The following is a 22,257-nucleotide window of genomic DNA, read 5'->3' on the forward strand; positions in this document are numbered from 1 at the left end:
CTAGAATGTAAGCTCCGCTAAGAGTGATTTTCAGGTTTTGTTACTACTGTTCACGTGGTAGGCCCTCAGAATATGGTTGTGAATGAATGAATATGGGAAGCAAATGAAATACGGCAACTAACCTTCCATCGTAACACATGCCTTTGCGTTCAGTTTAGTGTGGGAGTAAGAAAAATAGCATTCGATGCATAAGTCTCTTAAAATGATAAAATGCTTAAACACCTAATTCACTCAAGAGAATGGAAAACATGCCCACACAAACACTTGTACACTGCATGTTCATAGCAGCATTATGATAATAGCTAAAAAGTAGAAATAAGCCAAATGTCCATCAACTGATGAAAGTTTAAACAAAAAGTGGTATATCCATGCAATGGAATAGTATTCAGCCACAAAAAGGAATGGAGTACTGGTAGGTACCACAACACGAATAAACCTTGAAAACATTATGCTAAGAAGCAGACACAGAAGTCCACATATCGTATTACCTATTCATATAAAATGTCCAGAATGGGTCAATCAATAGAGACAGAAAGTAGGGTAGTGGTCGCCAGGGTCCTGGAGGCAAGAGGGAATGGGGAGTGACTGCTAAGGGACACACAAGGTTTCTGGAGTTAGAAAGTGGTGGTAATTGTGTAACCTTCAGAATATACTAAAAACCCCTGACTTGTACGCACACTTTAAAATTCAGGGTGAATTGTATGGTATATGAAATATATTTCAAGTTTTAAAAAGTGGGGGAAAAAACCTCTAGGTTCTTTTCTGAACATATCAAAGTACACTATAAAATAATAGATGTGTGTTTATAAATCTGAGAGTATTAGGAAATGTTCCCTTGTTTAATTATAAACTGAATGGAATGTTTGGCGATTTCAGTAATCTGACAGCGAACATTAAGAGGATTAACCTGACTTCCCCAGTGTTAACACCACCAATTTAAACTGCATCATTCAAAAACTACATGCTCATGCTAAAATAATTGTAGCAATAACTTCCACACACACACAAACACACACACACCCCAATTAGAGTAATTATCCATTAAGGTTGTCATCATTTCAAATACCTTATATTTATATAATGCTTTTACTTCCTTAAGTATTGAATTGTGCCTTAAGATCTAATGTATGGGAGAGTCACATCTCTAATCACTTAATTAAAGGCAGAGAAGTGGGTGAGATTGGACAAAAATTAATTAGTAATGCTGACATTCCAGATTGGAACACAAAGTGAAGCAGGAATTTAGGAAACCTGAATTCTAGCCTTCAATGTAGGTTAAATTGCAAGAACTAAAATTGCAATATTCTGGAGTATAATTGAAAAATATATATATTGATGGGCGCCTGGGTGATTCATTTAAGGGTCTGACTTTGGTTCAGGTCACCATCTCACAGGTTCATGGGGTAAAGCCCTGCATTGGCCTCTGCAGTGGTAAGGCAGAGCCTGCTTGGGATTCTCTCTGCCACTTCCCCACTTGCAGGCTCTCTCTCTCAAAATAAATAAACTTAAATTAAAAATATATATAGATATAGATATGCTATATACATACATAAAAGGATACACAGTTTTGTGTAGACTATGAATTTTCCTAAGTGAACTCTCCTTTGGAACCAGCCTCCAGATCAAGAAATAGAACATAGTACACAGAACTAGGGCCTTTAATTTGTTATTCTTTTTAAAATTTATTCATTTTTGAGAGAGACAGAGACAGTGCAAGTGGGGGAGGGGCAGAGAGAAAATCCCAAGCCAGCTACCCACTGCCAGTGCAGAGCCCTATTCCAGGCTCGAATCATGACCGAGGCCAAAGTCAGAAGCTTAAGGACTCAGCTATTCAGGCGTACCCCCTTTTTTTTAAGCTAAAAAAACATTAAAATAGTTTACATCCCTTGGGGAGGGGGTGCAAAGGACCTTGAGCTGGTAATCATGTACACTACCGCATGCACTTTATTTTTACAGCAAGTTTACCAACGAGATCCTACCACACTTTGAGTAATGGTCTTTTATCTGGCTCCAGAGATTCAGAACCGGTTCCTTAATTTACAAGTGACTTTTGCAAATCTCCCATTTCTGGCTGCTTTCCAACAAAATTTTAACCAAATTTTAGGAACAAAAAATTGTTGGGTAAGGACATGCCTTTCGTGTCAGCGTGTGAGCACCCTGGGACCTCCTTCAGAGTAAAACAGTGCCCTCCAGACCTCCCTCCGCCTCTCGTCGGCTGTTCCACCCCAAGCAGAGGAGCTCGGAGCGCGCCGCAGGGCGGTCCAGGACCACCCCCACCTTCTGGGAGCCGGGGCCCCTCCTCTGCACTCGGTCGCCAAAGCTGCGCTGTGCCTTTAATTGGGATCGCTGGGAGGGTGTGCGGGGAAGGGCTGGTTCCTCCCGCCTCCTTCTCCACCGCTCCCTTCCCCCTCCCATCCGAGTTTCAGGTGAATGGGTCACCGAGGGAGGAGACGGCCACGACACACAATTCCTCGCTGGCGTCCACCCACACCCCCGACCTGTCCTTCCCCGGCTGGAGGCCGCGGGACTCCGGGGAAAGCTAGCCAGAGCGCCCAAGAGCCCGCGCTTGGTGTAACAGGTGAGACTGGCCAGTGCGCGGCCCCAGACCTCCAGCACTGGCCAGGCGGTGGTGCGCATGCCCGGGGGCAGGACCGCGGGGGGGGGGGGGGAGGTGGAGGAGGAGAAGAAGGAGTGGAGGAGGAGTGGAGGTGGAGGACCGACAGAGTTCTTAGTCTAGTCCCAGGCTGCTGGCGGGCGGCCCGCACCTCGTCAGGTGCGCTCGCCAGGTAAGCGCGTTCCTTGGCTCCTACGGCCCTTGGTGGGTCGTGCGGGGCAGCAGTGAGTAGATGGGAGTTGGGCGCGGCGCCGGGGGCTCACGGTGGCCCCAGAGTCCCCCAGGGGATCGTGGCTCTGGTCTGGTAGGGGCGGCGCGGCGGGGGAGGACGCCCGGCGCCAGTTTCGGTGGCGGTTTCGCCTCTGGGCTGGGACCGGCGGGAGCCGGAGGGGCGCGGGTCCGCGGGGAGAGCAGCCCTGGGCTACTTTGGCGGCTGCCTCCCCCAGCGAAGGGCCACTTGGAGCCGCCGATCAGCTCTTTCGGCGGAAACGCTTACAGCTCCTCGAGTCCAGGCGGCGCGAGCACCTTCTCGCTTTAAAGGGGGGCGAGCGGGCGGTTCCCGAACTGAGGGAGCGCAGAGCGCGGCTCCCCGGACGGAGAGCTAGGAGGTCCTCAGGGAGTGGGGCGTGCGCCCGGCTCCTCGGGGTCCTGAGTGTAGGGCTGGAGACTGGGGGTCTTGGATCCCGGCGGCGGGGAGGCACCTCATCGATTCCGCCCCGTTCACTCTTTGGGTACCGAGCGGGGAGAGGGGTGACGGGTTTAATCCGTGAAGTATTCCTAGAGCCCTGGGGTGGGCCGATCCGCTCTTTGGAATCCAGCTAGTGCGAGCGGTGCGAGCGCGCGTCGATTTAAGCCTGGGGGCGGGGATTTAATTTCGAGCGAGGCTGTACTTCGAGGGAAGCTGTTCGCGCTTGGGATCCTCACCCGTGACCCGCAGGCCGCCGCCAGGTGGGCGGACCTGCCTCCGGGCGGTCCCTGCTGACCGCGCGCTGCGCGCACCGGCCAGGGCGCACGGACACGAACTGCCGCGGGCTTAGAGACCTCCAGGGAAGTGCCGGCGCGCGCGCTGCCTGCCGACATGTTCCCTGCGTCGGAGGAAGTGTGCGGGGAGAGCAGGGTTGAGGGGTCAAAATGGCCTCTGCTCCTTGGGGCTGGAGGAGCACCTCCGAGCCCCTGTGCCCCAGGTGAAGCGACTAACCCCGAGAAGCCACGGCATCCTCGGGCTGGCTGGGCACACTGCCCATTTGGGAAATGACCCGGGGCGGGGGAAGAGGCAGCCTTCCAGGTTAGTGTGTGGCCCTCACGCACAACAGGTGTATTATTGGGATCCCTGGAAAAGGTGAAACCTTCCTTTTAAGGCACTTCGAGTGAGCCCTGCTGTGATTGGAAGCTAGTTCCTTCCAGGCGGAGGTGCATTTCTCAAGCTGTCAATTCCCAGTATAACAGTGCTTCTCTGGCACGGTACAAATGAATATTTTCTCTTTCTGGTATTTTAAAATAGACATTGTAAATGGTGGAGCCACAGTAATGGCTGTCTCCTCCAAGCCGCCTTTTTGTGTAGTTCTGCATTTCTGTAGTTACCAGGTGCCTCTTTGGTTAAATGATGGAGAGGAGGATGGCGAGATTTGTGCAGCTTCCAGGCTGTTCAGGGAAATGATGGGCAGTGCCTCCTAAATGCTGGGCCAAAAAGAGTTCTGTGGTTTGTATCCTTTAATGATACTATCAACTTTGGAAGGCGAGTCTTACTAGAACTCCATTTTAAAGGTGAAACACCGGTAGGGGAAACATGTTGCAAAGTTTGTGGCTTGAAACCTGCTTCAACAAATCGGGGAAGGTATAGTGGACAAGCAGCAGTCCTGGATATTCCAGCACCAGAACGCTCTGGGGTTTTTCTGGAACTCTCTACCTTTGACTGGTCCCTATGGTCTCATAGAATATTTCCACATCTTGTTTGATGTGAAGATAAACTTCTTGTTTTCTTTTAAAGGTAGTGTTGGAATTACTGCCCTTTAAAAATTAGGAGATCACTTTTAACCACACAAATTAACTGATAGAAAACCTTTCACCTGCCTAGGAGCCTGCCAGAAGGGAAGTTTTCTTCACTTGCATTTTAAGGCTTACTGGATTAGATTCCCTAGTGGGCTTTTTTCTTCCAAGTTATTATTTATGGATGTACTGGGGTAAAAAGACAATGAGGATTTTTGTTACCCTTTTTGTTTTAGCTTCTAGGCTTAGAGCTGCTGTGTGATTTAGTGCTTCCTAATCTCGAATATGGTCCGAATTGCCTGGGGATCTTATTAACATAGATTCTGATTCTTAGGTCAGATGTGGGACCTGGAATTCTGTTTTTCAGCAAGCTACAAATGATGTCCATGGTTAAATGTTTGACCCTTTACTCTCCCTTTCCTTCAGACTGTAAACACTTAACTAATTTGGTTGAATGTGAAGGATTATATTTAGTGGCTGTTACCATTGTGAACTTGAAGGCATTCACAGCTGTATTGAAATCCCAACTCTGATATGGGTTGTTGGTTTTATAAATCAAATGTTGATTGACCATCACTTTGTACCAGGGACTGTAGGGATCTGGAAGAAGAGTGATGGTCATGACAGACATCTGGGTGCTTGTAAGGCTGGTGTTCCAGTTGAGGTGGAGATGGTGGAGATTATTTAAAAAATAACAAAGAAGAAAAAATAATAATTAGGGGGGAAATTCGATCTGAGAATGAAACGGGCTTGGTGGGTGGAGTGAATAGCAGGGAAGGAGCTTCTGAAGAGGTGACATTTGAGTTGAAAGCTGGACAGCTAGTGCCCACCATGTACAGATCTAGACATTATAGACAGGAAACTGACAAGATCAAGGCCCTCCTTGGATTGATGCCTTTAATTGAGGCAGTGATGCTCAAAATACATGGTGTGCTTAAAAATCACCTGGAAGGGGGGTGCCTGGGTGGCTCAGTCGGTTGAGCGTCCAACTTCGGCTCAGGTCATGAGTTCGAGCCCCACATTGGGCTCTGTGCTGACCGCTCAGAGCCTGGAGCCTGCTTCGGATTCTGTGTCTCCCTCTCTCTCTGCCCCTCCCTGCTCACGCTGTGTCTCTGTCTCTCAATAATAAATAAACGTTAAAAAAAATTTTTTTTAATTTTTTTTTTAACGTTTATTTTTGAGACAGAGACAGAGCATGAACGGGGGAGGGTCAGAGAGAGGGAGACACAGAATCTGAAACAGGCTCCAGGCTCTGAGCTGTCAGCACAGAGCCCGACATGGGGCTCGAACCCATGGACCGCGAAATCATGACCTGAGCCGAAGTCGGATGCTTAACCGACTGAGCCACCCAGGCGCCCCCCCAAAAAAAATTTTTTTTAAATCACTTGTAGGGGCACCTGGGTGGTTCAGTTGGTTATGTGTCTGACTTCAGCTCAGGTCATGATCTCTAGATTTCATGGATTCAAGCCTCGCATTGGGCTCTGTGCTGACAGCTTGGAGACTGCAGCCTACTTCCGATTCTGTGTCTCCCTCTCTCTCTGCCCCTCCACATTCTCACTCTCTCTCTCTCTCTCTCAAAAATAAATGGACGTTAAAAAAAGTTTTTGTTTTTGTTTTTAAATCATCTGGAGAGGGGTGCCTGAGTAGCTCAATTGGTTGAGTGGGCGACTCTTGATTTCGTCTCAGGTCATGATCTCACAGTTCATGGGATGGAGCTCTGCATTAGTGCGGAGACAGCTTGGGATTCCTTCCCACCCCCCACCCCTGACCCCCGCCTCGTTTCGCTGTGTTTTCTGTCTCTTTCTCTCTCTCTCTCTTTCTCTCTCTCTTGCAAAATAAATAAACTTAAAAAAATCATCTGTAGATCTTACTAAAAATGCCACTTCTGATACAGAGCTAGTCTGTTTCAAAATATGCCTAATTTTAAAATTTTAGTTTACTAATTGTATGCCAAAATATAATAATTTAATACCAGGCACAATTTTTAAAAACTTCTTAAAGGCAAATTAACTCTTGCTGCATATGATTGAAAAGGAATAGGCTCTCCTTAAATATGATAAAGTTTATCTTTTACTTACTGACAGTTGCTTCAAATAATTTTTCAGGGGGATAGCATTTTCAGGATTTCTTTTCTTCCTCTTATGCTTAGGTTTCTATGAAGACAGCTTTGGGCAGTAACCATTTTCAAGGGGAGAACTTTTTAAATATTTTAACATTAATCAGCTTTACATATTTTGTAAGAGTCTGCTGTTTACCTTATGCTTTCGACTTTTACTCAGCTGTTTGATTTATGTCCCTATCATTCACATGGTACGGGTTCTGTGATGGTGACCGATGAGCCCCTTAGGCCAGATCCTGTGTCCTTTTCATTCATTTTGTCCTTCACTCAATATACTTTTACTGAGCAGATAATGTTAATATTGTTGTGCTGGGCGTTGGGTAAACAGTCTCTTCTTGGTCCTTTTTTTTTTTTGGCTGTGGCCTTAAAGCACAGTCCCGACTGCCTTGAAGGAGACATTAGAATTCCTCCAGTCCAGTCCCCCTACAATATCAAACAACTTAAGCTTTGCATACATGGCTTGAGATCACATTGTTATTTGTTATTTTTGAAGGGTGTGTGAAGTCAGGGTAAGGGAGAGGCTTCCTAACATTGACATGAAATCTGACCCTGTGGTATCTTTTCTTCAAAGAATGGTTTCTAGGACTACAAAGACAGCTGTTCAGATATTTGAAAGCTGCTGGAGTGGTCCTTCTAATGTTGATTGGTCCAGGCCAAACATTTCCTGTTTTATCAATCATTTGTCTTAAGACATGGTTTTTCTAGTTCTTTAACACTCTTAGTCACCTCCTGGAGAGGCACCTGCTTGGAACATGATGTACACATTTTAAGGTTGTGCAGAGGTTTGTTTCTTTTTCATAACTGCATCATTCCTAGATCGAAGCACTGTCTGTACCTACTGCCAAAGTTCGAGATGGCTTGTTAACTTTGTTGAAATTCTCCCTAAGGAAACACACTTCCAGAAATTGAGTCTAGGGGTGCCTGGGTTGCTCAGTTGGTTAAGCGTCCGACTCTTGATCTCAGCTCAGGTCATGATCTCACGGTTCATGTGTTCGAACCCCGCATCGGGCTCTGCACTGATAGTGTGGAGCCCTGCTTGGAATTCTCTCTCCCTCTCTCTCTGCCCCTACCCCACTTGTATGTGCACATGTGCTCTTTCTCTTAAATAAACCTAAAAAAAATTTTTTTTAATAAAATAAAAATTGAGTCTACATTTGTAAAGTGATTTATTCATGCCACTAATATTTGAAAATGGAGACAAAGTACCTAAAATGCCCAAACACTGAAATTTCTCAACTTCAAGGTAACCATCTTGCTGTGAATGGTTTTGCTCATCTTCCTTAATATATTATCTTAATTATAACACCCTAGAGGTCAAGTTTGTCCCCAGCCCTTTGGCATAGGGGGGTAGTAAAGTTCAAGGAAGAGAAGTAGAATTTGTCCTCTCTGATTGTGAGCTGTTAAAACCTCTAGGGGACCTAAATGCTCCATTCTTTCATCCTATTTAGATTCTGTTTTTCAGTCCCAGAGGCATCTGCCTGGGCGTGCTGTCTGTGCATAGGGATGTGCTCAAGATCCTCAGGCTTCATCTACCAATCTGGCGACCTTCTCAAAAAAGTAAATGAAGTTGATATGATTTGTCCTTGATAAACTTCCTAAAATTATTTGCTTCACAATGTAAAATCTCTGGTATCAGAGGATATTTGATAACAGAACTCTGAATCTAGAAAATGGCAGTTTGGAAAGGGATTTTTGTTGTCACCGTTTCTGACAAAATGTAAACTTCAGCCTGAGCCTGGACTAATTTAGAAGTTTCCAAAACTACCATGGAGGGGGCGCCTCGCTGGCTCAGTCGGTAGAAAATGTGACTCTTGATCTCCAGGGTCCTGGCTTCACGCCCTACATTGGGCATAGAGGATACTTAAAAAAGCCAAAGCAAAACAAAAATCTACCCTACCGTGGAGCCTGGAATTTTTGGCCTAGTCTTGAAGGAGTAAGCCCTGGCTATGAAAGGGGTAAGAATCCTCAAAGGTCAGTTTGTCAGTATTTGACATTCAGTTTCACAGCTAGAGTCCTACATTAAATAGTGTTTAAATTCAGTTTTTCTTGATATTATTTTTCTGAACACCCGTTAAGAAGCCAATCTGGACTTTCACTCTCCCATAACACTGTAACGTGCTAGTGTCCTCAATTGCCCATTTTTACGTACATTTGGGTACTAGTTATAGGTCTCTGTACGCTTAGGATTTGTGTACCTTTTTGTATGTGAATACTTCAGTAAAAACAGTTTTTTAAAGGAAAAACATAGCGAAGTCTTCCCTCACTGTGTTTGGAAAATCATGCTAATTGTGTTGGTGTTCCCAACATTCACTCTATTTCCGTCTTTAAGGTTTTTAGCTGATGTACGTTTGGGCATTATTTTCTTCTGAGAAATGTGGAATTGACGGTCCTTAAGGATGTGGAAGATAGTTGCCATTGATATTAAAGAACAAAATTTAGAGAGTTTGAATTTATTTACTTGACTAACATAATACCTTATTTGGACTTGCTTTTTTGGAAAGGAAAAACAATACTAGAAGACCCTTTAATATACTCAGATTGTAGATCTTGCTCAAGTGACCCCTCCCACTCCCACTTGCTGCCCTTCTTCTTCGGGTCTTGGTCTTTCTTCTCTGCTTGGTCCCGTCTTGGGCTCGATCATGTAGTCAACCCTAATAACTCGATAACTGCCTGTTGTGGTTGCTTTTTTCTTTGTGTGTGACCTTCTGTAGTACTTCCACAGACTCCCATGGTGTAGTGTAGACACTTAATAAGTACTTGTCGATTGAATGAAATTGCCTCTCAGGTATGTCGGGATTGTGCTCTGAGGAATTTTAGAACAAAATCATACTGCTTTTCTCGTAGGGCAGAAGACTCTTTAATATAACACATAATTAATGTTTCCCCCCTTTTTGTAAACATTATGCGCAATTTTGAAGACTTGGAAAATGAAAAGGAAAAAGTGTCCACAATCCTACCATCCATAGATGTATTGTGTAATAATTGGTAATGATAAAGGCATACTTTTAAACCAGATTACGTTTCAACATTGAGGGACTAGTATGTGCTAGATGCAGCTCTGTATCCACTTTCTTATGCATTCTCTTCTGATATGGCCTTTCAAAAGTAATATGAAACAATAAGTTTTAAGAAGTTTTCTTTTTTTTATGTTTCTTGTTCTTGGAAGGGACTGTTTCGAAAATTACCAATTTTTCTTCTTTGTATAATTTATTTTATAATTTACATCCAAGTTAGCATATAGTGCAACAATGATTTCAAGAGTCGATTCCTGAATGCCCCTTACCCACTTAGCCCATCCCCCCTCCCACAACCCCTCCAGTAACCCTCAGTTTGTTCTCCATATTTATGAGTCTCTTCTGTTTTGTCCCCCTCCCTGTTTTTGTATTATTTTTGCTTTTCATCCCTTATGTTCATCTGTTTTGTATCTTAAAGTCCTCATATGAGTGAAGTCATATGATACTTGTCTTTCTCTAATTTCGCTTAGCATAATACCCTCCAATTCCATCCACGTAGTTGCAAATGGCAAGACTTCATTCTTTTTAATTGCCAAGTAATACTACATTCTGTATGTGTGTGTGTGTATATATATATATATATATTGTGTGTGTGTGTATATATATATATACACACACACACACACACACACACACACACACACACACCACATCTTCTTTATCCATTTATCCGTTGATGGACAATTGGGCTCTTTCCATACTGTGGCTGTTGTTGACAGTGCTGCTATAAACATTGGGGTGCATGTGCCCCTTTGAAACAGCATACCTGTATCCCATGGATAAATACCTAGTAGTGCAATTGCTGGGTCGTAGGGTAGTTCTGTTTTTGATTTTTTTGAGGAGCCTCCATTCTGTTTTCCAGAGTGGCTGCACCATCTTGCATTCCCACCAGCAGTGCAAAAGAGATCCTCTTTCTCCACATCCTCGCCAACATCTGTTGTTGCCTGAGTTGTTCATGTTAGCCATTCTGACAGGTGTGAGGTGGTATCTCATTGTGGTTTTGATTTGTATTTCCCTGATGATGAGTGATGTTGAGCATTGTTTCATGTGTCGGTTGGCCATCTGGATGTCTTCTTTGGAGAAGTGTCTATTCATGTCTTTTGCCCATTTCTTCACTGGATTATTTGTTTTTTGGGTGTTGAGTTTGGTAAGTTCTTTATAGATTTTGGATACTAACCCTTTATCTGATAGGTCATTTGCAAACATCTTCTCCCATTCTGTCCATTGCCTTTTAGTTTTGCTGATTGTTTCCTTCGCTGTGCAGAAGCTTTTCATTTCGATGAGGTCCCAATAGTTCATTTTTGCTTTTGTTTCCCTTGCCTCTGGAGACGTGTTGAGTAAGAAGTTGCTGTGGCCGAGGTCAAGAGGTTGTTGCCTGCTTTCTCCTCAAGGATTTTGTTGGCTTCCTGTCTTCCATTTAGGTCTTTCATCCATTCTGAATTTATTTTTGTGTATGGTGTAAGAAAGTGGTCCAGGTTCATTCTTCTGCATTTCCCAGCACCACTTGCTGAAGAGACTGTCTTTATTCCATTGGATATTCTTTCCTGCTTTGTCAAAGATTAGTTGGCCATACATTTGTGGGTCCATTTCTCAGTTCTCTATTCTGTTCCATTGATCTGAGTGTCTGTTTTTGTGCCAGTAGAAAATTACCAATTTTTACCTGTGCTGTAAAAGCTTTGTGAAATTTTTATTACTACAACTTAGCAATGAAAGTTAATATTTGTAAGCCAGTGATATGCAGTGCTTGGTGCTTGGTGCTGTGAGGATGACCAGGCTGAATGATGCCTATGCTTAGTGATTTTCTGTACTCAAGGAATTAATGATCCATTGTATAAAGATGGCAGTGAGAAGGACAAGAGAAATAATCATGGTATGACAAGTTACTTGAGATTGGTCTCATTAGTTTTTTTAGCAATGCAAGGAAACTCTGAGCTCAGTAGTAACACCCTTACCCTACTTACGTTGCTTAGATTGCCTTATCTTGGAAGCTACGGGGCAGTGCTCATCCTGAAGATCAGGTGATCCTTGGTATCAGCCATGTCATCGAGGCCTTTTGAAAGTCCACCTCCTTATAGACCTGATGAATTGTAAGTAATTCTTTAGTTTTGTTTTTTTTTAAACTGTCACATGTAAAAAATATGTATAGTTGAAATTTTCATCTGTTAAGTGTTTGCTGTTAAAAATGTCTGTTTAGGGGCCCCTGGGTGGCTCAGTCGGTTAAGCATCCAGCTTCAGCTCAGGTCATGATCTCACAGTTTGTGGGTTCGAGTCCTGAGTCAGGTTCTGTGCTGACAGCTCAGAGCCTGGAGCCTGCTTCAGATTCTGTGTCTTGCTACTCAACGCTGTCTCTCTCTCTGTCTGTCTCAAAAATAAATAAACATTAAAAAATATATATGTGTTTATAAATTTAAATTGAAACAAAGGTTATCAAGTGAAAGTTTCCCTCTGCCGCTTAACTTCCAGGATGACAGTTTTTCTATGCAGAGGCAACTATTGTCACCTGTTCCTTCTTTCTTCCCTTCCTTCCTTTCCTTCCTTCCTTCCTTCCTTCCTTCCTTCCTTCCTTCCTTCCCTTCCTTTTTTTCCTTATTTCCTTTCTTTCTTTGCAAGAGAGAGCAGGTACACACGTGAGTGGGCAAGGGAGAAAAAGAGAATGAGTGAGAGGGAGAGAGAGAATCCCAAGCAGATTCCACACTGAGTGCAGAGTCCAGCTTGAGGCTTGATCCCACAACCCTGGGATCATGACCTGAGCTGAAATGAAGAGTCAGACACTTAACTGACTGAGCCACCCAGACACCCTTATCTCTTTCTAATGGTTGCTTCTAGATAGTTTAAGCTTATATTTGTGGGTATATTTATTCCTTTTTGTTTTTTCACAAATGGTATAAAGCTTCTTTATTAATGCCCTGTTTAGGTGACTAACCCTAAACTTGACTCCTTGTCAATTTTGTAGTAATAACTTTTATTGACATACAGTTCACACACCAAATAATCCACCCATTTAGAATGGACAGTTTAGTACTTTTAATATATTCACAGAGTTGTGCAACTGTCACCACATCAATTTTAAAACATTTTCATCACCCCGATCAGCAGCCATTCCTCATTTCCCTCTAGTACTAGTCCATCAGCAGTCCACTTCCTCTTTCTAGATTGTTCCATGTCGGACATCTCATACAAATGTAATCACACAATATGTGATCCTCAGTGGCTGATTCTTTCACTTGGCATAATGTTTTCCACATCGTTAGTTTTTTTTCTTTTAAAATGTTTTTTTTAAGTTTATTTTTTGGGAGAGAGAGAGAGAGAGCGCGAGCGAGCATGCACAAGCTGGGGAGGGGCAGAGAGGAGAGACAGAATCCCAAGCAGGCTCCGCACCATCAACGCAGAGCCCGACGTGGAGCTCGAACTCACAAACTGTGAGATCATGACCTGAGCCAAGATCATGAGTTGGATACTTAACTGACTGAGCTCCCCAGGCACCCCATCCGCATCATTAGAGTGATTCTTGCCATTAATAAAATCAAGAAGCAAAGTTGAGGGTTCTTGCATCCCTATTCATTTGGGGGTTTAACTATGAAAAAATTTAAATTTGTTATCAGACTTTGATAGGGATTTCTTCCTGTAAGTAGTTTGTAGCTTCAAGTCTTTGATAACTGTAGTAGGAGTTGTGTTCCTATTACATTGCCCCTATAAACATGGGTGAGATACAACACACACACAGAAAAGGGCACAGAACATGTGATGATGATGAGTAAGATAAAGATAAAGCAAAATCATCACGTAGGTCACCTCCAAGTGCATCCTTGCCTCCTCTCCTTCCCTTGGAAACCACCGTTCTGACATGATTATCACTTGATATTCTCTCTTTTTTTTTTTAAACATCTAAACAGTACATTTTAGCTTTACTTGTTTTTAACCTTTTTTTTTTTTTTGCTTCAGAGCAATGCTACAGAAATAAAATGTGAATGATATATGTAATTTTTTGTTTTTTTTCTAACCATATTAATAATATTTCGCTTAACCCAGTATATTTAAAGTGTTATTTCAACAGGTGATGTAAACACTGACTCATGAGGCAGTTTATATTCCTTGTTATTACTAGATGTTATTTTTTAGAGCAGCTGTACATTCACAGCAAAATGGAGAGGAAGGTACAGAGATTTCCCATATGCCCCCTGCCCTTATACATACATTGCCTGTCTCAGTATCCCCCTTCAGGGTGGCGCACATGTTATAATTGATGAACCTTCATTGACAAATCATTGTCACCCAAAGTACGTAGTTAATATTGGGTTTTCTCTTGATGGTGCTACGTTTCTTTTTTTACACTATGATCAGTTTGGACTGGCCACATTTCCAGTGTTCAGTGGATCGTGTGGCTAGTGGCTGCCATGTTAGACACAGCCCTGTAGCATTCCATCCTGTGGATATGTTACAGTTACCTGTTCCACTCTAGGTAGAAATTTACACTGTTTCCAGTTTTGGGTTATTCTCAACAATGCTTTTGTGAATGTTACAATGTTAATGGAATTTTAAGTGGTATAATCATCTTATTTTTTTTAATGATATAATCATTTTTGGGGGGTGCCTGGGTTTCTCAGTTAAGTGTCTGACTTTGGTTCAGGTCATGTTCTCAGTTTGTGGGTTCAAGCCCCGTGACAGGTCAGAGCCTGTAACCTGCTTCAGATTCTGTGTCTACTTCTCTCTCTGCCCCTCCACTGCTTGCTCTCTCTCTCTCTCTCTCTCTCTAAAATAAATAATAAATATTTAAACAGTTTTTTAATGATATAATCATTTTGGAAAACACTTCGACATTGTCTTATAGAGCTGAAGTTAAAAAAAAGAAAAATTTGACTCAAAAATTCTCCTGGATATATACCTTAGAAAAATAAGTGCTTTCAGGGGTGCCTGGGTGGCTTAGTCTGTTAAGCGTCGGACTTCGGCTCAGGTCATGATCTCACGATTCATGGGTTCGGGCCCTGAGTCAGAGTCTGTGCTCACAACTTAGAGCCTAGAGCCTGCTTTGAATTCTGTGTCTCCTTCTCTCTCTTTTCCTCCCCCGCTTATGCTTTGTCTCTCAAAGATAAATAAAAATGTTAAAAATTATTTTACAAAAGAAAAGAATAAGTGCTTTTGTGTATGAGGACACATGCTCAATCGTGTTCAGAGCTACATTGTTCACAACAGCCCCAGATGGAGACATCCCAAATATCCAAGTAGAATGAGTTATGGAGTTTTCATATGTGATGTTTCAAAGACCATCTTATCAGTGTTCTTTCTAGTTTGCATTTCCTTGCATTCAAGTGGTTAGCAGCACCCAGTAGTGAGATATCTTGCTTTGCGATGAGAGAAGTGGACCAAGGAAATAATGGCAACAAAAGGGGGTGAGGTCAGTTGAGCAATTGAATTTTGTTCCTGCAGGACCCACATTTCTTACATTCAGCGTGTCCACAGATCAATGTGCCTGTCTTCCGTGATGTTTATGATTGTATTACTGAAGTTTGCAAAGTAGTTGTTTTGTTTTTTTGTTTTTTGTTTTGAGAGAGAGGGCAAGAGCAGGGGAGATGGGCAGAGGGAGAGAGAGAGAGAGAGAGAGAATATCCTAAACAGGCACTGCTGTTCGTTGTTGTATCCTCAGTATCTAGGTTAGTGCCCAGCGCACATCAGCCTGGTGGCTCCAGTAAATAGCTATCATGTAAATAAATGAATGAATGTGCTTTCTCAGGTAGGAGAGTGAAGCTGCCAGGAATTGGACATGACCCTGGGTAGGCCACCTTCGGTGTCCTATTTGAATGCACTGGTCTCAAATCCCACAAGCAGGAGGGTTGACATCCTTATTCTAAACTGCTTGGGCTTCCCTCCCCAGGAATTACAGTTAACTGGTGTGGAATGCTCTGTCTAGGGGTTGTACCCACTCCCCAGGTGATTCTAATATGCCAAAAATTTGAGAACCTCTACTCCATAGAAATCCACTCCATAGAGTGGTGATTCTCAGTGCACATTTCCCAGACTGGCTGCACGAGCAGCAGCTTGTCTTTCTTGCAGAATCAGCACCTTGGGGTTGGGGACCAACAGTCTTTGTTTTAACAAGCCCTCCAAGGGATTCTGATGCACAGAAACTTTTACTATTCACTGGGTGTCTCAGTAGCTTCAGACTGCTGTAACAAAGTAGTACAGACTGGGTGACTTATTTTTTCTATTAAAAAAATTTTTTTAATGTTTATTTTTGAGAGAGAGAGAGAGAGAGAGAGAGAGAGCATGAATTGGGGAGGGGCAGAGAGAGAGGGAGACACAGAATGTGAAGCAGGCTCCAGGCTCTGAGCTGTCAGCACAGAGCCTGATGCGGGGCTCACACTCACCGCGAGATCATGACCTGAGCTGAAGTTGGCCGCTTAACCGACTTCGTGACTTATAAACAACAGTACAGACTGGGTGACTTATAAACAACATAATTTATCTCTCATAGTTCTGGAGGCTGAAAGTCCAAGATCAGGTGCCATTGTGGTCAGGTTCTAGTGAAGTCCGTCTTCTGGGTTGCAGACTGCCAGCTTGTGGTTGTATCCCCTCACAAGGTAGAAGGAGTCTCTTTTTGTAAAGGCACTGTTTCCATTCATGAGGGCTCCATCTCATTACCTAATTAGGCCACCTCCTAATAGCATCACATTGGAGTTTAAGGTGTTGGCATTTGAATTTGCGGCAGGGGGTGGGGGGAGGCATAAAGTGTTGTTGCTTGTAGTGGGGTGGTACTAATAGTAGTTTTATTTGCCAATGGATAGTTTAAATTATTCCGAGTACACGATATGTTCTTTCTACTTACCTCCAAACGATACTAACTTGAAACTGTTTTCATGTGTATTTCAGCAAACCCAATCATTATGCACCAAGCAATGATATGTATGGTGGAGACATGCACGTTCGACCAATGCTGTCTCAACCGGCCTATTCTTTTTACCCGGAAGATGAAATTCTTCACTTCTACAAATGGACCTCTCCTCCAGGAGTGATTCGGATTCTGTCTATGCTTGTTATCGTGATGTGCATTGCCATATTTGCCTGTGTCGCCTCCACGCTTGCCTGGGATAGAGGCTATGGAACTGGCTTAATAGGAGGTGGTATAGGCTACCCTTACGGAAGTGGCTTTGGTACCTACGGAACCGGCTACGGCTATGGTTATGGCTATGGCTATGGCTACGGAGGCTACACAGATCCAAGAGCCGCAAAGGGCTTCCTCCTGGCCATGGTGGCCTTCTGTTTCATTGCTGCATTGGTGATATTTGTTACCAGCGTTATCAGATCTGAAATCTCGAGAACGAGAAGATACTACTTGACCGTGATAATACTGAGTGCTATCCTGGGCATCATGATGTTTATTGCCACAATTGTCTACATAATGGGAGTCAATCCAACTGCCCAGGCTTCTGGGTCGCTATACAGTTCACAGATATATGCCATCTGCAACCAGTTTTACACGCCTGCAGCTAGTGGACTCTACGTGGATCAGTATTTGTATCACTACTGTGTGGTAGATCCCCAAGAGGTATGGGTGGTTTCCTCCCTGCCCTGCTTTGGGTAGAGGCTTTTGGGAGGCTTAGTAGAATCACTCTGGGACCTTTTAAAAGGTATTTATGACAAGGCTTCACTTCCTTTGAAGTCAGAATCTGGAGAGGGTCTGGTGTCATTATTACGATATTTTTAATACCATATAGTTCATCCATTTAAAGTTTGGTTCGGTAATTTTTAGTATATTCAGAGTTGTGTGTCCATCCCCATGATCAGTTTTAGAACATTTTCGCTCTCCCTGAAAGAAACCCCATAACACAATTAGCAGTAATTTCTCACTTCTCTAACCCTTCCCAGACCAAGGCAACCGCTAATCCTATTCTATAGTTTTGCCTATTCTGGATAGTTCATATATAGAGTCACACAATATGAGGTCTTTTGTGATTGGCTTTTTTTAAGACCTTATTTATTTAAAGTTTATGTTAGAGAGAGAGAGAAAAATATTTTAGCAGGGGAGGGGCAGAAAGAGGGAGAACAGAAGGATCTGAGGCGAGCTCTCCCCTGATAGCAGAGACCCTGATGTGGGGCTTGAACTCACAGACCCCATGATCATTACCTGAGCCAAAGTGGGAGGCTTAACCAAATGAACCACCCAGGCACCCAACCTTCTTTCTTTTTTTAAAGTTTTATTTAATCTCTACACCCAATGTGGGGCTTGAACTCAAGACCCTGGGATCAAGAGTCATATACTCCCCTGAACGAGCCAGCCGGGTGTCCCCGTGATTGGCTCCTTCCAGTTCACATTAATGTAAAATTCTCAAGGTTCATCCATGTTATGTAGCATGTTGTGTCAATTCCTTTTTGTTGCTGAGTAATAGTTGATTGTATGCCTGTATCATTGTTTATCCATGCATCAGTTGATGGACATTTGGAATGTTTTCACATTGATTGTTTGGAATAATGCTCTGAACATTTGTGTACAAGTTCTTATGTGAACTCATGTTTTAGTTTCTCTTGAGTATGTACCTAGGGATAGAATAGTCTTATGTTGTCTCTGGGTCTTTTTTTTCCTTTTTTTTTTTTAATGTTTATTTATTTAGAAAGAGAGAATCCTGTGCAGGCTCCACACTGTCATCTCAAAGCCCAACACGGGGCTATATCTCAACGAACATGATCTGAGTTGAAATTAAGAGTCAGACACTTAACTGACTGCGCCACTCATGGACAGTGACTCTGTGTTTAATCTCTTGAGGAACTGTTTTCCCAACAGGTTGCACTGTTTTACATTTACTAGAAACGTATGATGATTGCAATTTCTGCACATCGTCACCAACATTGTGTTTTGTCTGCTTGATTCTGTCCATGCTGATGGGTGTGAAGTTGCTAATCTTTTTTTCCTGATGGATTTCTTACCTTTTTTTCCCTTATCTTTTTGTTTTGTTTTGTTTTCCCCCTCCTTACACTGACTCAGTAATTCTCATTCTTTTACCTGAATGAGTCACTCTTTTGGGGTTAGATCATCTCCAGTAACTATCATTATTTTGAAGACTGAAATGTTTTCACCCCAAATGTAGGTTTTCAGAATGTTTGTTGACTTGCAAATGTATGTCTGGTAAATAGAGCTGAGGGCTGATATTCCTATCTTACCACACCCCCCGTCTCTCTTAGTCCTCTGAATGCCCCAAACTTGTATTCACTGAAAAAGGATATCACTGTTAGATGGCTGCAAAGAGACCCACTTGTTACCCATTAGCAGAATCCAGGCCAGGGTCCAGGTACCTGCCTAATTTCAAGCGTCTGCAGGCCAGTAAACCACTCACCATGCTTATCAGACACTGGGAGAACTGTCATGGGGAGGGATTCCTTGTCACAGGGCCCTTTCTTGTAAGTGCACAGAAGACTCCCAACAGAAACCACCTGCCAGACTAAATGAATCATTTTCTCTAATTTATAGCTTGGTTAGATCATGTCTGCATAATTTATGGTAAGGTAGATCCTCTATAGACTGGAAGTTACATTCAGTATAAAAAGATTTGCCAAGTATGTGTTATGAACAAGATTATAAACATGATTGGGTATTTAAAGCTACTTCTGAGAGGGGCGCCTGGGTGACTCTGTCAGTTAAGCCGCCAACTTCGTCTCAGGTCATGATCTCACAGCTCCTGAGTTCGAGGCCCGTGTCGGGCTCTGTGCCGACAGCTCAGAGCCTGGAGTCTGCTTCGGATTCTGTGTGTCTCCCTCTCTCTCTGCCCCTCTCCTGCTCACACTCTGTCTCTCTCTCAAAATAAGTAAACATTAAAAAATATATATATAAAGCCCTTTAGAAGTATACCAGTGATTGAGTTAATTTACTGGCCATTTTCATCTGTTGGTAAAAAGGCCACTTAGTGCTCAAGCTTTGGAACTAGATTTCTATAATTTAAAATGGAGTGATGAGAGTACCTAACTTTAAGCCTGTTCTGAGTATTGAATCAAGTCGCATATGTATTGCTAGCCTCCGCCCAACTGACATGGGCTACATTTTATATTTCTAAAATGTAACTATTTGTATCAGTTTTATATCACACCACAGATATATAAGTGCAGGGCCTTAGGTATTTTTGGATAGTGCATTAGGACAAAGTAAACAATTGAAATCTAACTGTGTCAATATCTTTAATCTCTTTTTAGGCAATTGCCATTGTCCTGGGATTCATGGTTATTGTGGCTTTTGCTTTAATAATTTTCTTTGCTGTGAAAACTCGAAGTAAGATGGACCGGTATGACAAGTCGAATATTTTGTGGGACAAGGAACATATTTATGATGAGCAACCCCCCAATGTCGAAGAATGGGTAAGTGTTGTTTAAAAAAAAAAAAAAAAAAAAAAAGCATATGTCTGGTATTTTATTAACCCCCCAGGTTTCTGTCTCTAAATTTGACTTTGGGTGCTTTGTGAAACTCTGTTCTTAGAATTATTGTCTGTATATGTTGCAAAAGTTGTGCTCTCATGTTTTGCTCAGACCTCTGAGAAGGTGGTATGATAACTGGAAATTGTTTCACTACAAGGTGAAAATCAGATTTCCGTTTTAAAGAAGTGTACCTAGGCCCTGAAACCAAATGGCTTCTAAAGAATTGTGCAGAAAGGACTTGGCTTTTGCAAAACAAAACACCTCTCCCCTCCCCTTCTATTTTCCTTCTTGTCATTTTGGAGGGAAACACTTGGGCGGGATGCTTGCTGTCTTTTGGCTCAGGATTGGCAGTGGTGTTTTGGAGTCGTAGCAAGTGGCATATGTTTAAACTTCTTCCATGGATAACAGCCTAGCAAATTACAGTGACTGATTCTGCATGGATACTTACCTAAGAGATACTTCCGTGAAGCAGAGAGAGACTGGAGCGATTCCCTTTTTGTGTATACTGTACTGTTATTCGTACGAGTATGTGTTAATATTTCGGAAATAGGTGTTCCTGATACCTGACCTGTCGTTAGAGATGTCTGCAGTGAGACTTTATTTCTCAGAAGTCCTGTTAGGATGCAGTTGGGAGCATCCTCAGAAACCCCCATCATAGGTTTCCTGGAGCAGATTGAAGTTTTGCCGTGAAGGTGAGGTGTGAATCCTGGACACGGGTTCCAGGGTAGGTGTGTTCTGGATAGGAGGAGTGGAGTAAAGAGGGCTCAGGTTGGGTTCTGCTGGTCAGGGGAGGGATAAAGACATGGCTCATCTCGAAGGCCTCTTTAGCTCTGGCGTTCTGTGTTGTCTGATTTGAAGAAACGTAGATGAGATTTTCTTCTGATTAGTTAAGGAGACACAACGAAACTCTTTTGAAAATCAGCGGGTGTGGTAGGGTTCCTGTGTTCCTGAACTCTCCTTGAAGCCTGCTTGTTCTCTTTTTCCTCCTCCTTCCCTCCCACCCCCAAAAAGTGTGCAGGTGTTAAGGACTGTTTTCTTTCGACCTTTAGCTCCAGGCAAGGCCACCTGTAGATGGAATAGGACTGTCTATTGTGAACTGTGAAGTAAATGTTTCTCTGGGAGTTTCTGGGAGTTTCTGGGCGTGTCAGTTTTCACTGGCTGTTGGATTTGTTTATTTAAGGTTTCGAGAGCCTAACAAAAAAAAAAAAAAAACTGACTTAAGAGAGGCCAGTGCTGGTAATAGTAGAGTTCCAGTGAACTTTGGCTTCTCATCTGATCTTACTGTCAGGAGGTTTTAATCAGTTCTGGGTGCTTTTGATAATTGGGCAAAAGATAGCCTTAACAGTTTATGGAGGTGATCATGATGGTAAAGCAGAAAGCACTTTATTTTTTAGATTTTTATTAAAAAATTTTAATCTAATTTTTTATTTTTTATTTTTATAAAGATTTTATTTTTTATTTTTTTTAATGTTTTAAGAAGTTTGTTTATTTTGAGAGAGAGAGCACCTGTGGGCAAGTGGGAGAGGGGCAGAAAGGGAGGGAGGGAGGGAGGGAGAGAGAGAGAGAGAGAGAGAGAGAGAGAGAGAATGAATCCCAAGCAGGCTCCATGTGGAGGCCACCTGGAGCCCGATTCGGGGCTTGAACTCACCATCCATGAGATCATGACCTGAGCCCAAATCAAGAGTTGGGTGCTTAACTGACTGAGCCACCCAGGTACCCCAAGATTTTATTTTTAAGTAATCTCTACACCCATTGTGGGGCTCGAACCACCATCTGGAGATCAAAGTCGAATGGTCCACTGACTGTGCCAGCCAGGTGCCCCAGCACTTTACTTTTAAAAAAGCATTATTTGGGGTATATGTATTTATTTTTTATTTAAAAAAATTTTTTTTAATGTTTATTTATTTTTGAGAGAGACAGAGCATGAGTGGGAGAGGGGCAGAGAGAGAGGGAGAGACAGAATCCGAAGCGGACTCCAGGCTCCGAGCTGTCAGCACAGAGCCTGGTGTGGGCTCGAATTTATAAACTGTGAGATCATGACCTGAGCCGAATTCGGACGCTCGCCCGACTGAGCCACCCAGGTGCCCCAAGGGTCTACGTATTTTTAATATAAAAATAATCTCTGCTTAAAA

General features: G+C 43.0%; 1 protein-coding gene across 2 annotated transcripts in view; it reads left to right on the top strand.

Moving 5' to 3' along the window:
- Positions 1–1,946: 1,946 nt before the first annotated feature.
- OCLN (occludin) overlaps positions 1,947–22,257 on the top strand; it is a 53,550-nt gene continuing 33,239 nt past the window's right edge. The window contains exons 1-4 of one of the 2 annotated variants that reach the window (XM_007079867.3): positions 1,947–2,578; positions 11,704–11,820; positions 16,598–17,273; positions 19,907–20,068. In XM_007079867.3, coding sequence (XP_007079929.2) covers positions 11,771–11,820; positions 16,598–17,273; positions 19,907–20,068 — 888 coding nt within the window. In that variant the 5' untranslated portion in view covers positions 1,947–2,578; positions 11,704–11,770. Of the gene's footprint in view, positions 2,579–2,708; positions 2,787–11,703; positions 11,821–16,597; positions 17,274–19,906; positions 20,069–22,257 lie in introns of those variants that run through there. The other variant, XM_042987866.1, reaches the window with a different exon arrangement.

Source organism: Panthera tigris, chromosome A1 (genome assembly GCF_018350195.1).
Source record: "Panthera tigris isolate Pti1 chromosome A1, P.tigris_Pti1_mat1.1, whole genome shotgun sequence".
In the NCBI taxonomy this organism is placed as follows: Eukaryota; Metazoa; Chordata; class Mammalia; order Carnivora; family Felidae; genus Panthera; species Panthera tigris.